Raw genomic sequence first — 16,291 nt, 5'->3', positions numbered from 1 at the left:
ATTCTAGAAGCTGCCATTCTCAGGGTCTGGCTCAGCACTCTCCTGATGGACTCCTGATAATCACATGAGGCAGCCCTGACCCACAGACCCATGGGTCCTCACCTGCTGGGTGAGCCGGGCTATCTTTGCCATCCCCACTCCCCCAGAGCTCCTGCACTGTCCTTCCCAACCCTTGGGCTCCCAGAGGAGATTTGGGGGTGTCTGCCCTGCCCCCCAGACCCTGTGGTACCCCCAATTTCTTGGGAATCCTCATCCCAGGCCTGGAGGAGCGCTGATTTCTGTCCTACCACCCACCCCAGGCTCTGACAGTCCCCACCCCCCTCCACCCCCTACCCAGGTACCTGACAGAGTTTGTGGACTTGGGCAACATCTCAGCCCTGAGGACCTTCCGGGTGCTGCGGGCCCTCAAAACCATCACGGTCATCCCAGGTACTGGGGAGGTGCAGGGACCCTCTGCCTGAGCTGAGAGACCCCCGTACCATGTGCAGGCCTGGAACCTGACTCAGTGTCACAACACTCCCAGGCTGATGTTTTTGTAGAACTCACAGCAAAGCCTGGACATAGAGGGGCGCACGTGACCAGAGGGCAGATGGGGGTCCTACATGGAAGGATGGGCATTTGAGAGGCAGCATGGCAAGTTGGTTAAGAGCACAGACTCAGCCGGGCATGGTGGCTCACGCCTATAATCCCAGCACTTTGGGAGGCCAAGGCAAGTGGATCAACTAAGGTCAGGAGTTTGAGACCAGCCTGGCCAACAAGACAAAACCCTGTCTCTACTAAAAATACAAAAATTAGCCTGGCATGGTGGTGTGCACCTGTAGTCCCATCTACTCAGGAGGCTGAGGCAGGAGAATCACTTGAACCTGGGAAACAGAGGTGGCAGTCAGCCGAGATCATGCCACTGCACTCCAGCCTAGGCAACACAGTGAGATTCCATCTCAAAAAAAAAAGAAAGAAAATAAATTAGCTGGGCCTGGTTATGCTCTCCTATAGTCCCAGCTACTTGGGAGGCTAAGGTGGGAGGATAGTTTGAGCCCAGGAGATCAAGGCTGCTATGAGCTGTAATTTTGCCACTGCACTCCAGCCTGGGAAAAAGAACAAGACTCTGTCTCAAAATAAAAAAGCACAGATTCTGGAGCCTGACTGCCTGGGTTCAATTCTCACCTCTACCACTTCCTAACTTTAACTTTGGGCAAGTGCCTCGCCCTGTCCATGTCTCAGTTTCCTTCTCTGTGGCATATGGAGAGTCATAGTACCACTCCTTGGATCGTTGTAAGGATTAAATGCCTTAATATCTGTAAGGCCCTCACAGCCCCTGGCCCATGGTTTGTGATATACACATGTGTGCTCAATAAAATAAGCAGACAGAGCAGAGCAGAGAGAGACACAAAAAGGCTCCATGAGGAAAAGTCCAAGCTCTGAGAGCTCAATTAGGAACACACCAGGCACCTGCTGAGCAATAAGGTCAGAGCAATTCCAAAGTAATGCATCAACAAGCATGAAATCAATAGAATCCGAACATTCAGACCTGCAAAAGAGCATGTGGAGAAACTGGAGATTCTCTCCCAGTAAAGGAGAGAAAGAAAAAGGATAGAGATCAGGCTCTGGGAAGAGGGGAAATTGTTAAATCCTAATATGAGAAAGTACCTGAGGCCAGGTGTGGTGGCCCACACCTGTAATCCCAGCACTTTGGGAGGCCGAGACAGGTGAATCACTTGGGGTCAGGACTTTGAGACCAGCCTGGCCAACGTGGTGAAACCCCGTCTCTACTCAAAATACAAAAATTAGCTGGGTGTGGTGGCAGGTGCCTGTAATCCCAGCTACCTGGGAGGCTGAGCAGGAGAATCACTTGAATCGAGGAGGCAGAAGTTGCAGTGAGCCGAGATCACACCACTGCACTCCAGCCTGGGTGACAGAGCGAGACTCTATCTCAAAAAAAAAAAAAAAGAAAAGAAAAGAAAGTAAGAAAGAAAGTACCTGAGCTCTCTTCTAGTCTAAAGCCCTCTGACTGCAGCCGAGGAAGGTGTGAGACCCAGGAGAGGAAGCACTTCCCAAATTCCACACTGTACGTTGGCCACTGAGCCAAGACGGCATTGCCTTTCCTCTGTGCCAGCTGCCAGCATCCTCGGGGCGCAGGAGGGCTTTTATAAGGAGGCTGCCGAGCATTTGTTTTCCATATCAGGATAAGAAAAGGAAATGAAGTCATATTAACGCAAGAGGCACTACGATTAGGCCCAAGGAAGAAGTTACGGCTCTTCCATAGGTAATGGGAATCTGCCCCTGGGATTATTTCAGCATCGTTTATGCCTTTGTCTGTCTAAAGAATATAATGATGTTTCAAGGTGAGTCTAGAGCTTCTGCTGTTCCTCGGGTGCTACTAGGCATTTTAAGGAAAAGGGTTCTGTGGTCAAATATGTTAAGGATATGTGGGATTAAAGTTTTTGTTTAATAGGCCAGGTGAGGTGGCTCATGCCTGTAATCCCAGCATTTTGGGAGGCCGAGGCAGGCTGATTACTTGAGGCCAGGAGTTCGAGACCAGCCTGTCCAACATAGCGAAACCTCATCCCTACTAAAAGTACCAAAAAAATGAGCTGGGTGTGGTGGCACACACCTGTAATCCCAGCTACTTGGGAGGCTGAGGCAGGAGAATCACTTGAACCCAGGAGGCAGAGGTTGCAGTGAGCCAAGATCACGCCACTGCATTCCAGCCTGGGTGACAGAATGAGACTCTCTCTAAATAAATACATAAATACAAATAAAGTTTTTGTTTATTTCTGCAGGACTTTTCGGAGCCTTTGATAGGATCAACTACATAATGACTCTCCAAGAGCAGAATCTAAAACGCAGCTTTTCCCAAACATTATCAACGCCCCCTTTTTAAGGGCACAGCATGGGAGATTAGCGTTCTGTTGAACACACTTTGACAGCGCTAACCTAGTGACATGTATTAAGCTCTGCTGTATGCCTTTGTTTGCTCTGTAGGTCAGGCAACAGCCCATCAGGTCTTTATAGTTCATTCTCCTAGTGGCTGAGCGTCTGTGGCCATTTGAGGGCTCCAGACTGAGGATGTGAACAGAGAAGGGTGGGGTTAATTTCAGAAGGCTTCGGGGAAGTAGTGGTGCTCAGTAAGTCAAGCCTTGAAGATGGAGTAGGAAAAAGCTTGGCGGTGGGGGCCGCGGGGGCTCTGTTATCACCCTGCCCTGCCCCCTGCCAATATCCTTGCCCTCTCTGCGGTCAGGGCTGAAGACGATCGTGGGGGCCCTGATCCAGTCGGTGAAAAAGCTGTCGGATGTGATGATCCTCACTGTCTTCTGCCTGAGCGTCTTTGCGCTGGTAGGACTGCAGCTCTTCATGGGAAACCTGAGGCAGAAGTGTGTGCGCTGGCCACCGCTGTTCAACGACACCAACACCACATGGTACAGCAATGACACGTGGTACGGCAATGACACATGGTATGGCAATGAGATGTGGTACGACAATGACTCATGGTATGCCAACGACACGTGGAACAGCCATGCAAGCTGGGCCACCAACGATACCTTTGATTGGGACGCCTACATCAGTGATGAAGGTAAGAATGGGGAGGGTGACGGGCAAGGGGGATCCTGTCCCAGTCCCTAGGGTAGCCTCTGCCTCCACATTTTCTTTTTTTTTTTTTTTTTTTTTGAGACGGAGTCTCACTCTTGTCACCCAGGCTGGAGTGCAAAGGTGCCATCTCAGCTCACTACAACCTCTGCCTCCCGGCTTCAAGCGATTCTCCTGCCTCAGCCTCCCGAGTAGCTAGGATTACAGGCATGTGCCACCAGGCCCAATTAATTTTTGTATTTTTAGTAAAGATATGGTTACATCATGTTGGCCAGGCTGGTCTCGAACTCCTGACCTCATGTGATCTTCCCACCTCGGCCTCCTAAAGTGCTGGGATTACAGGCGTGAGCCACCGCGCCCCGCCCTGTCTCCACTTCTTATGAGACAAATAGTATGGCGAGGACCTGAGCTTAAAGCTAGCACTTGGCAGCCTGTGTCACCTCTGACTAGTCACTTGATCTCCCCAGCCCTCCGAATCCTCACCTATAAAATCAAGATAACAATACCTTCCTCAAAGGGTTACTGCAGCAACAAATGGCAAACTGTTTTAAAAACCCTAAAGTGCCAGGCACGGTGGCTCACGCCTGTAATCCCAGCACTTTGGGAGGGCAAGGCAGGCAGATCACCTGAGGTCAGGAGTTCCAGACCAGCCTGACCAACATGGTGAAACCCCGTCTCTACCAAAAATACAAAAATTAGCCAGGCGTGGTGACGCATGCCTGTAATCCCAGCTACTCCAGAGGCTGAGGCAGGAGAATCGCTTGAACCTGGCAGACAGAGGTTGCAGTGAACTGAGATCATGCCATTGCACTCCAGCCTGGGCAACAAGAGTGAAACTCAGTCTAAAAAAAAAAAAAAATCCTAAAGCTCTCACTATGCAAAGCAAGAGTCTATAGTTCCTACTCCCTAACCTGTGCACCCCCTGTCCTCCTTCATCACACCACATTTTCACATGCTCACATCCTGGCAGGGTCACCATCACCCACCCACACACCCACATCCTATTCACATATGCATCTTCACAGGCACACATGCCAGAAACACACACATTCTCACACAGCCACTGTTAGTCTACATAGCGCCTTCTTGCAAATTAGGAAAAGGTAACCCTTCTCACCCTGGCACCTGGATTCCAGCCCCCACTCACCCTTCACTCAGGGGCCCTACACAGGTACACAATAGCCCCATGCACACACGTACACGTTCCGTCTCTGTGCCGCTGCTGCGTCATGACTTTTCGTCCACACTGGGCACTGGGCTGACAGGGCTCAAGCTGAGCTCCCTGCCGAGTCCCTACCCAGAGACCTTGGAACTTGGAGCTGTCCTTAAAGGACAGGGAAGAGGCAGCCAGGGAACATCCATTTGGTTTATGTGGTACGCGCAGACCTGTCCACAGGTGTGCAATGGGCGCAGGTGCTCACACTGTGTCCATGTGGGTGACTTGCCTCCTTTGTGGCCTCTGACTCCCAAAGGGAACTTCTACTTCCTGGAGGGCTCCAACGATGCCCTGCTCTGCGGGAACAGCAGTGATGCTGGGTGAGTGATGCTAAGGGATGCAGAAAAGGCGCCCCAGGGGTCTTGGAAGGTGGGAGCTGATTAGAGATGAGGACCTGGGGGGGGGATGGGAGTGCAGGGAAACCTGTGGGCATGGATGGAATACTTTTCTGTTTGGGGGACACAGGCAGAACTGACGGAATTTTTCCCTTGGGGTCCCTATCTGCCCCCAGCTGGAGTGCTCCTCCCACCCTAAACCCAGCCCCCTGTCCTATTCCTAGGCACTGCCCTGAGGGTTATGAGTGCATCAAGACCGGGCGGAACCCCAACTATGGCTACACCAGCTACGACACCTTCAGCTGGGCCTTCTTGGCTCTCTTCCGCCTCATGACACAGGACTATTGGGAGAACCTCTTCCAGCTGGTACAGCTGCCCCCACCCTGCCCCCCCACCCTACAGCCACTCCCCCTCCATCCCTGCAGCCTCTTCAGGGCCTGATGGGGCCTACCACACGATGGCCAACCCCCCAACTGGGCCATCTCCTCATGGACTCCCGCAGTGCCCTTATAGGAGCTTGTGCTCTCTGAAACTGGACACCTGCCCCGAGCCAAGCCACAGCTTTAATTCTTTCCACACCTTTGCTTTCAGAGCCAAGGTCTGGACCTAGCACAGGCACAAGCCCAGGACCCCCTAGGCCTCATGATAGCCAGTAGGGCAGCTTAGAAATCCAATGCTGCCTGCCGGGCGCGGTGGCTCGCGCCTGAAATCCCAGCACTTTGGGAGGCAGAGGTGGGCGGATCACGAGGTCAGGAGTTCGAGACCAGCCTGGCCAACATAGTGAAACCCCATCTCTACTAAAAATACAAAAATTAGCCGGGTATGGTGGTACGCGCCTATATTCCCAGCTACTCAGGAGGCTGAGGAGGGAGAATTGCTTGAACCCGGGAGGCGGAGGTGGCAGTGAGCCGAGACCACGCCATTGCACTCCAGCCTGGGCGACAGAGTGAGACTCCGTCTGAAAAAAAAGAAAGACAGAAATTCGATGTTGCCCATACTTTATTTGCCTTCTACTGTTTGCAGGGAAGGCAGGCTGAGCCTGGAGTGACAGTGCCTTCTGATGCCGTGTGATGTTTCTAACATTGATGGTGTTGATAACAATAACAAAAATAATAACAGCTACTGGCTGGGTGCAGTGGCTCATGCCTATAATCCTAGCACTATGGGAGGCCGAGGCAGGCAGATCACTTGAGGTCAGAAGTTTGAGACCAGCCTGGCCAGCATGGCGAAACCCATCTCTACAAAAAATACAAAAATTAGCCAGGTTTGGTGGCAAACACCTGTAATCCCAGCTACTCAGGAGACTGAGGAAGGAGAATCACTTCAACCTGGGAGGTGGAGGTTGCAGTGAGCCGAGATCACACCGCTGCACTCCAGCCTGGGCAACAGAGTGAGACTACGTCTAAAAATAAATAAATAAATTGATTAAATAATAATAATAGCTACTATTTGTTGAGTTCTACTAGGTGCCAGGCACTATGGCAAAGCTAGAATTCAAGCTGACCCCAAACCCATGTTCACCAATTTTCTATCCTGGCTCTCTGATAACAGGATGCCTGGCTTCGGTCCTCCTCTGAGCCAGGAGACCAGAAACGTTTGAGTCCCAAGTAGATATTTTGAAGTTCCCCAGAACATGGCTCAGCATGCCAATGACGGCCATCAGTCCCCCAGGCTCTGTGAGGGAGGGGCTCTGCTTACCCTTCCGGGCAGTGGATGTATGGAAAGGGGCACTGGGTCAAAGGAGGTGGACGTCATGGGACCCCTCCACTCCCTCTCCCTCCACTCCCAGACCCTTCGAGCAGCTGGCAAGACCTACATGATCTTCTTCGTGGTCATCATCTTCCTGGGCTCTTTCTACCTCATCAATCTGATCCTGGCCGTGGTGGCCATGGCATATGCCGAGCAGAACGAGGCCACCCTGGCCGAGGATAAGGAGAAAGAGGAGGAGTTTCAGCAGATGCTTGAGAAGTTCAAAAAGCACCAGGAGGAGCTGGAGAAGGTCTGGACTCAGGAAAAGGAGATAGAGGACCCAGGGTTCTACCTGCCCTCAGCCGGGGCTGCCACTGGCTTCTCCCTGGGGGGCTGAGGGTGAGGGAGGGTACAGGGGTAGGGGTTTTGAGGCAGAAGGAGCAGAAGACCCTGGGCTGGGAGCTTTGCTGGTGGCAGGGGGATGGAGGGATCCAAGCAGTAGAAAAAGCATTTCTCTGCTCTGTGCCTCAGTTTCCCTGTCTATAACAAGGAATCTGGAGTAGCTAAACCTGAAGTATTCTTCCAGCTCAAATATTTCTGATTTTATTATGCTTTCTGGGTAGTGGATAGGTCCATACTGAGGGAAGGGCAGGTCCTGATGAGGCCGCAGGGAGCGGCTGACCAGTTTCTCATTCTGTCAACAAGTGGAGGGTTAGTCAGGGCATCAGAGTCAAGGGTCTTCAGGGCAGAGGGTCTTTAGTCACTTTGGTCCCTACCCTGTCACCCCCACCACCATGGAGGTTGGTCCCTCCCCCACCTGCACTAAGTTTGACACAGGCTAGGAAGAGGGGCCGCCACCCTGAAGGACTCTGGAAGAAGCTCTGAGGGTCAATTAGTCCATCCCTCTGGCTAAGAGCTGGACTTCCTGCTAGTCACTCTTGCTGGTCTACAGGCCAAGGCCGCCCAAGCTCTGGAAGGTGGGGAGGCAGATGGGGACCCAGCCCATGGCAAAGACTGCAATGGCAGCCTGGACACATCGCAAGGGGAGAAGGGAGCCCCGAGGCAGAGTGGCAGCGGAGACAGCGGCATCTCCGATGCCATGGAAGGTGAGTGCCTTGTGCCCCCGTGCCCACTTAGGTAGGGGTGGAGCCTGGCTGGACTGGATTCAGGAGGATAGGGATGCCATGGAAGGTGAGTGCCCAGTGCCCCCTCTACCCATTCAGGCCCCTGAGGTCAGGGTGGGGCCTGGCTGGACCAGCTTCAGGACAGTAACTTAATATTGGCATAGAAGAAATGGCTATATTTATACTATATTTATCACAGCCATTTCTGGCTGTCATAAATATAGTCCTGTCTTAACCTGGCCCAGTTCTAGCTGCAAGGCCAGGCTGCTATGGGAACTGGGGGCTTCCGGGAGGGCCTTGGGGGCTGCCCAATGGGAAGCACAGGCTAATAATACTAACCAGAAGGCCCAATGTTCCGGAAACTGGACATCCTGCTCCTCAAGTGTTCTCTGGGTAAAAGTTAAAGGCCAAAAGTCAAATTCTGCCCAAACAGAGTGACAGACTCCCCAGTCCCTGTGCCACATGCTGAATCTCAGAAGAATAAGGATGTCATGATGAGAGAGGGTGAATAGACACGACACGACAGATGGATGGACAGATGGATGGACGGACGGATGGATGGATGGATGGATGGATGGATGGATGAGAGGGAGGGAAGTGGGGAGACAGGAGGGAAGGAGGAAGCACAGGAAAAAGGGACAATAGAGAAAAGGAATTCTGACACACAGAGATCTGGTTCCCTCCCCAGGTCGGCTTGCCTTGTGCCAGGGAGTTGGGGGCCCTGCAGGACTTTGCAGATCTCTAGAGGTCACCATGTCACCTGACCTTGTATGACAGGTATCCAGGTGCCCATATGCCCTGCCAGAGGGTACCCAGGGAATGCTGGGGGAGGAGGCCTCTCCACCCTGCTGTTCCTGGGACCACTGTGAGAAGTTTTGGGCCTCAGACACTGTTTGGGCACCTGCAGAAGCACAGGGTAGGGGTGGAGGTGCAGACTGGGGAGGCTTTGAGTGACACTCAGTGTGCTAATTACTGGGGGTGGGAGGGAGGTTCAGCCACCCTCCCCGGCATGAATCCAGGGTCTCCATGGGGCTGCCACCCACTCCAGTCCCTTTTCTTTGTCTTTGAAATGGGAGGCACTGATTGTATTTACCGGGAGGCACTGATTGTATTTATCTGCTGTGATGAGTAAGTGAGATCATGCCTGGGCCAAGGACACTCCGCATGTGTCCCCACCGTGCCCCATATTTCCACACAGCCAAACAGCCCACCAAGGCCAGGAGGAGGAGGAACAGCTTTGTCCCACGGTCCTTACAAAGCACTCGTGGCTTTGGGGTGGCAAGAACAGGGGATGTTTCTTGAAGGCCACTGTGGTGGGAAAGGATGGACCGTCTGGGGACACTTTGGAGGGGCCGGTATTACCGACAGTGCATCCCCGAGGGATCTGTCAGTGCAGAGTGGCACTAGCCAACAGCTCATGGGGCTGGAACCCAAGCCCCTACAGTGGCCTCCCGCCTCTCCCTGGGAACTCGGACCCAGACAGATTAGGGCATCTCACAGGCCAGGCTCGCAGCCCTGAGCCTCTGGCAGGGGGTGGGCGTCCTGTCCAGCTCCCTGAGGGGTGGGGCTTTGTGGGGTGAGTCAAGAGGGCGGGGCTTGAGGCAGGGCATTGAAAGGCGGGGCTTGGGGAAAAGTTTGCTGAGGAGGTGGGCCTGTGAGTTACTGCACTAAGGGGCGGAGCTTCGGGAGGAGGCGGGGCTTCCTCAGGAGTTGGGAATGTGGGCGGGGTTTAGAGGGGCCGGACATGAGGATGCGCTCTGTGAGGCGGAGAGCTTGGAGCCGGGGGTGGGGCTTTGAGGAGGTGGGGCTTTGAGGGGCGGGGCTGTGGGCGGGGTTTAGAGAGGTGTGTCCGGAGGGTGATGCAGTGAGTGGTGGTGGAGCTTGAGGTAGGGGGCGGGGCGCTGAGGACGCGGGGGTTCCAGGGGTGGGGCTGTAGGCGGGGGTTAGAGGGCGGGATCTGGAGGGTGCTCACTGAGGCGGTGGAGCTTGGAGCCGGCCGCGCTCAGAGCGCGGGGCTTTGGGGTGAAGCCATGTGGGGCGGAGGTTACAGGGGAGGTGACAGCAAGGGTGACGCAAGAGGCGGTGGAACTTGGAATAGGCCTTGCTAGCGGGTTGAGATGTGGAGTGCTAAGGGGCGGGGCTTGGAAGGTGGAACCAAAGCTCTAGGTGGAGCCGGGGGCACGTGAGGGGATAATCCTCACTAGATACCTGCTACCACCCCTCTCCCAGAACTGGAAGAGGCCCACCAGAAGTGCCCACCATGGTGGTACAAGTGCGCCCACAAAGTGCTCATATGGAACTGCTGCGCCCCGTGGCTGAAGTTCAAGAACATCATCCACCTGATCGTCATGGACCCGTTCGTGGACCTGGGCATCACCATCTGCATCGTGCTCAACACCCTCTTCATGGCCATGGAACATTACCCCATGACGGAGCACTTTGACAACGTGCTCACTGTGGGCAACCTGGTAGGGAGGGGCGGGGAAGGGGATCATTCATGGGCAGGATGGGAAGGAGTGGGGCCCAGTGGAGCTGTCTGGCTGTATGTAAATATAGGGCACGGTGGGGGACACATGCGGAGAGCTGAGGTTATTTTCCTAGCATATGGGAGGCATGAGTTGATGTGGGGGGGTACTTGGGGTGATCTGTGGCACACAGAACTAGGGTTTCAGGACATTTGGGGGCAGGGAGATGGGGGTGAGGCGCTGGGCTTCTTAAGGTCCAGATTCTTGGGGATCTGGGATCCAGACCATGCCCTGGAAGCAGGGGTAAGGAAATGGGGGTGTGGAGATAGGGGTGAAGGGGCTAGCTGACAAGTCTGTCCACTTCCAGAAGTTGTCATGGGCCTGAAAGGAGCCAAGGGATCTGGCAGTGGGACCTATAGCCCTGGCTACCCAGGACCAGTGGGCTGCAGGGGTTACTCCTCCAGCCCTCACCTATTTCTCCAGCGTGGCCAGGCTTCTCCTCTCTCCAGCCCTTTCCTGCTCCACTATTGTTGACACCACTGATCCGCCCGTTTATCCAGGCCCATTAGGAGCATTATCACCTCATTGCCAGCCCCAGAGGAGCCTGACAAAGGGAAAAGCCGCCTCCTCCTCCAGCCCTGCCCCACCCTTCCCAATTCCCTTTGCAATTTTTCCAGGACGGCAAATGGGCGAGATGCTCCCCAACCCTGAAGGTTAGGGGAAGCCAGGGAGAGTAAGATTTGGGGTCTGGGAGAGAACCGGGGCTGGGTGGGTGGCACGAGAATCAAACCCTGGGCTCCCCAGCCTTCAAGGCAGGCACGTCTGTCCTATAGAGGTGCCGAGGCAGCCATGGCCAGGCTGGGCTGGAGGGGTAAGGGCGTGCTCTGGACTCGTGGCACAGCTGCTGGAATGTGCGTGATGGACCGGGCCTGCCCGCTTGCCCACCCCCTGCCCACACTATGCTGCTGTCTTGGCACCTGCTGTGGCCAGGGACAGCCTCTGGGAGGGGCTCAGCATGTTCCCGGGCAGGCTGTGGACCCAGGGCAGCTGGTGCCTGGCAGGAGGGGGGCCGTGCCCAGGGAGCTTTCAGGGACTATGCAATCCTCAGACCCCATGTCCAGGGTTGGCAGGGGCAGCTGTGGTCTTCTTCTCACTGATTTTGCTCCTTTTGGTCCCTGCCCTAGACCTGTGAGTCTGCCAAGATTTGCAAGATCCTGAGAGTGGTCCCTGTGGAGAGGCTGTAGGCATAGAGGCAGGAGGCTGAACTGAGCACCTGAGAACTGGGCTTGAGATGTGGCTCGTTCCCATGTGGGTGCTGTGATACCAGCTAGCTGTCCAGCTAGCTGAGCCTCAACTGCTCATGTGTGGAATGCATGTGAGAATCCCTCCCAACATTGTAGAGATCAGGATACCAGTGAAGTCACAAAGTGAACCACAGAGCGCCCTGCAAATATTGAATATTATGACAGGGTTGGGGCTCCAAGCAGTAAAGTGCCTTGCCCACTGTCACGAGGCCAGAAATGAATGGGAACGGGTCTCAGAGTTGTACCCACCTAGGCCCCTTTGGCTTGGCCTTTGCCTCCATCACTCACTTATACACACACGGGCCATGCGTGCCACTCCTGCTCCTCTCAGGGCTCTGGACCCCTTCCCCTCAGCCCCCGCAGCCTCTGCCAGGAGGTGGGAGTTGGATGGGAGACTCCCAGGGCCCTGGGCTCCCCGAGGCTCTGTGACAGGGCCTCACCCCACCCCCTAGGTCTTCACAGGCATCTTCACAGCAGAGATGGTTCTGAAGCTGATCGCCATGGACCCCTACGAGTATTTCCAGCAGGGTTGGAATATCTTCGACAGCATTATCGTCACCCTCAGCCTGGTAGAGCTAGGCCTGGCCAATGTACAGGGACTGTCTGTGCTACGCTCCTTCCGTCTGGTACACAAAAGCCCCAGGGCCAGGGGCTGGGATGGGGGTGGGCTGAGGAGACTAAGGAGGGTGGGCACAGGGATGGGAGGAGAAAACCCAGGAAGCTAGAGGGCTGAAAATGAGGCCTCCTCTGCCTTGTGCACACCTGTTACCTCTCAGAACCTTTCTTACCTGTAAAACAGAGAAAAGGAGAGCCCTGTCTTCTTTCATAGGGCTGCTGGGGGGACCAAAGTGACAGAGGCCAACACTGGGTTTGATTCCTTAATGACCTTGAGCAGCAGTGGAGCAGGAACTCCAGCCCCGTACTGCAGACCTGAAAGCAGAGGCTCTGGAAGTTCATTAGGAGTAGGATTGGGACCTCTGAATTTCTGTCTTTTCACCACCCCATAAGGAGCACTATTATTCTTTTTAAAACTTTATCAGCTGGACGCGGTGGCTCACGCCCGTAATTCCAACACTTTGGGAGGCCAAGGCGCGTGGATCACCTGAGGTCAGGAGTTCAAGACCAGCCTGGCCAACATGGTGAAACTCCATCTCTACTAAAAACACAAAAATTAGCTGGGCTTGGTGGCAAGTGCCTGTAATCCCAGCTACTTGGGAGGCTGAGGCAGGAGAATCACTTGAACCCGGAAGGCCAAGGTTGCAGTGAGCCGAGATCGCACTACTGCACTCCAGCCTGGGTAACAGATTGAGACTTTGTCTCAAAAAAAACAACAACAACAAACTTTATCAAGGGATCTTTTCATGCATGCACAAAAGTATAGAGAAAGTATAATGAACCTCCATGTACCTATCACCCAGCTTCAACAACTATCAACATTCTACAATTCCTGTTGCATCTGTCCCCCAATTTTTATTGTGAAAGCAAATCCCAACATATAATTTCACTTGTAAATACTTTAGTCTGTATTTTTTTTTAGACAGGGTTTCTCTGTCACCCAGGCTGGAGTGCAGTGGTACAATCACTGCTCACTGCAGCCTTGACCTCCCCAGACTCAGGTGATTCTCCCACCTCAGCCTCCTGCATAGCTGGGATCACCACGCCTGCTAATAATTTTTGTAATTTTTGTAGGTCAGGGTTTCGCCATGTTGCCCAGGCTGGTCTCCAACTCCTAGGTTCAAGTGATGCACCTTCTTCGGCTTCCCAAAGTGCTGGGATTACAGGTGTGAGCCACTGCTCCCAGCCATAGTCTGTATCTTTAACAGATAATGACGTTTTTCTTTTTTCTTTTCTTTCTTTTTTTTTTTTTAATGGAGTTTTGTTCTGTATCCCAGGCTGGAGTGCAGTGGTGCAATCTCTGCTCACTGCAAGCTCCGCCTCCCTGGTTGAAGCAATTCTCCTTCCTCAGCCTCCTGAGTAACTGGGATTACAGGCACTTGCCACCACGCCCGACTAATTTTTTGTATTTTTAGTAGAGACAGGATTTTACCATGTTGGCCAAGCTGGTTTCCAGCTCCTGAGCTCAAGTGATCCACCCACCTTGGCTTCCCAAAGTGCTGGGATTACAGGCGTGAGCCACCGTGCCTGGCCTGGACTTGTTTTCTTTTTAACACAAGAAGGGCCTGAGGTGGTAGAATGAGTGTTCCTGTTTAGCAGAAGGGCAAACTGAGGACTCAGATTGTGTGGGGGGCTGGAGATTCAAGCTACTCGACACTGTTCTTTCTCCTAAGGCTGGGGCTGCCTTGGGTGGTGGTCCCTGGGCCTCATTCACCCTTGCCCTCCCTGCTTGGCAGCTGCGGGTCTTCAAGCTGGCCAAGTCGTGGCCAACGCTGAACATGCTCATCAAGATCATTGGCAATTCAGTGGGGGCGCTGGGTAACCTGACGCTGGTGCTGGCTATCATCGTGTTCATCTTCGCCGTGGTGGGCATGCAGCTGTTTGGCAAGAGCTACAAGGAGTGCGTGTGCAAGATCGCCTTGGACTGCAACCTGCCGCGCTGGCACATGCATGATTTCTTCCACTCCTTCCTCATCGTCTTCCGCATCCTGTGCGGGGAGTGGATCGAGACCATGTGGGACTGCATGGAGGTGGCCGGCCAAGCCATGTGCCTCACCGTCTTCCTCATGGTCATGGTCATCGGCAATCTTGTGGTGAGTGAGGCTGGCTGGGTGGCCCCTGCCCTCACCCGGGAAGCGTACAAGATGTACCTGATATTTGACTGTTTTCTATCTCCCCAACACATCCTCTCCAAAATGGCAATTTTATGTGGTTTAACCCAGTAGTTCTCAAATTTTAACCTGTGTAAGAATCACTTAGGAGTTACTTAAAACATAGATCCCCGGCCCCACCCCCAGAGTGTCTGATTCAGCAGCTCTGGGCCTAGGCCTGGGGACCTGCATTTCTGACAAGCTCCGAGGTGATGCTGATCAGTGGATGCTGATGGTGGTTCTGGGACCATGCTATGAGTAGCGCTGTTGGAACCTAGTGTTTTGAGTAAAGCAACATGATAATGAGTCAGACAGACCCACATTCCAGTCCCAGCTCCTTTGCCATCATCTGTGTGACCTTGAGCTAACTGCTGCTCTCTAGTCAAGCTGGGTTCTCTAACCCTCACATAGAAAAAAACAACAGGGAGTTCATGAGGTCACTGCAAAGATGATGCCATAGTGTGTACAAAGGCACAGTTTTGTGGGGGAACCTGGGCCTCCTGGCCTTCTCCCACCCTCTTGACCTCCTCTGCTCCAGGGCCTATGGTCCAGGCTCCGAAAAAGAGAATCAGGCTGGATGTGGTGGCTCATGCCCATAGTCCCAGCACTTTAGGAGGCCAAGGCCAGGAGTTCAAGACCAGCCTGGGCAACATAGCAAGACACTCTTATCTCTACAAAAAATGGAAAAATGAAAAAAATTAGCTAGGCATGGTGGCACACACCAAACCCAGCTATTTGGGAGGCTGAGGCAGGAAGATGGTTTGGGCCCTGGACTTCAAAGCTGTAGTGAGCTGTGATCCTGCCACTGCACTCCAGCCTGGTGGGGCAGAGCAAGACCCCATCTCTAGAAAACGAAAAAGAAACAGGTGCATATATTGGGAAAATGCAGAGATGGCATAAACTGCATCTCTTCTGCCACTTGCTGTGGTTCAGGGCTTGGCATGAGGGGCTGGTGCAGAGGAAGGGGCCAGGAGGTGAGAGCCAGGGTATAGGGCCATGGTCCAGCTGGCCAGCATTTCTGCGGCTAGGGCCTCTGGAGGTGACCCTGACTCCTCCCCTTCTTGGGGTGGCAGTGGAGGTCACTCCTGCCAGAGCCCTGCAGTGCTGTGCCCAGCTGCCCCCTGCAGTGGCTGGTGCTGCCCTGGGCAACAGGGACTGGGAAGACGCCTGTCCCCATGTTCCCCAAAGGCCTATGGAATCCCTGAGCTGCAGGGACAGAGCTTCTCAGATATTGCTGATCTCTGGCTGGGGGCAGCACCAAGAGAGGGAAGGGGGTGTCACCTCAGCTGCAGAAGAAGACTATGCTGCAGCTACAGAGGAGAACCCAGGCCTCCTGTCCCTGAAAGGAGGGTCTTAGGGAGTGGGGAGAGAGAGGGAAGGTGCCCGGGCCCAACTTTGGGGCAGGATTGGGGATGGGGAGAGCAGACCCTGAGTAGGAGTTTGTTGATGTAAGTCTAAGGACTTGGGGGTGACTGAGTCTTCAGGGAGTTGCTGTTTCTATGTGTGGAAACTCAAAAACGTTTTAAATCCCCACTTTGCCACTCACTGACTGGGAAACCTCGAGCCCATTATTTAACCCTTTGGGCCTCAGTTTTCCCATCTGGAAAACGGGGATGAAAATGGGGATGACTCACTGGGTGGTTGCAAGGATTATGTGACGCATGCACTTACAAGTGCTTACCAAAGTGCCTGGCCACGTGGCTGGGAGTGCAGGTGTTGCAGGCGTGTGGCAGGGCAGTGCTGGTTTAGGTTCCCGCCACCAGGGCGATGCTCCTGTATTGGCAGTGGGGGGCCTACTGTATGTCAGT

At 53.9% G+C, this 16,291-nt stretch overlaps 1 protein-coding gene across 4 annotated transcripts in view; it reads left to right on the top strand.

Moving 5' to 3' along the window:
* Nucleotides 1–16,291, top strand: part of SCN4A (sodium voltage-gated channel alpha subunit 4) — a 51,669-nt gene that overhangs the window by 18,820 nt on the left and 16,558 nt on the right. For all 4 annotated transcript variants that reach the window (XM_063799904.1, XM_024350551.3, XM_024350552.3 and 1 more), the window contains 9 exons: nucleotides 338–429; nucleotides 3,239–3,571; nucleotides 5,058–5,121; nucleotides 5,361–5,502; nucleotides 6,926–7,135; nucleotides 7,778–7,931; nucleotides 10,179–10,417; nucleotides 12,171–12,344; nucleotides 14,070–14,426. In XM_063799904.1, coding sequence (XP_063655974.1) covers nucleotides 338–429; nucleotides 3,239–3,571; nucleotides 5,058–5,121; nucleotides 5,361–5,502; nucleotides 6,926–7,135; nucleotides 7,778–7,931; nucleotides 10,179–10,417; nucleotides 12,171–12,344; nucleotides 14,070–14,426 — 1,765 coding nt within the window. The remainder of the gene's footprint in view (nucleotides 1–337; nucleotides 430–3,238; nucleotides 3,572–5,057; nucleotides 5,122–5,360; nucleotides 5,503–6,925; nucleotides 7,136–7,777; nucleotides 7,932–10,178; nucleotides 10,418–12,170; nucleotides 12,345–14,069; nucleotides 14,427–16,291) is intronic.

Source organism: Pan troglodytes, chromosome 19, assembly GCF_028858775.2.
Source record: "Pan troglodytes isolate AG18354 chromosome 19, NHGRI_mPanTro3-v2.0_pri, whole genome shotgun sequence".
Lineage (NCBI taxonomy): Eukaryota > Metazoa > Chordata > Mammalia > Primates > Hominidae > Pan > Pan troglodytes.
The sequence above is the reverse complement of the archived record's forward strand: the minus strand, read 5'-3'. Positions and strand labels throughout refer to the sequence as shown.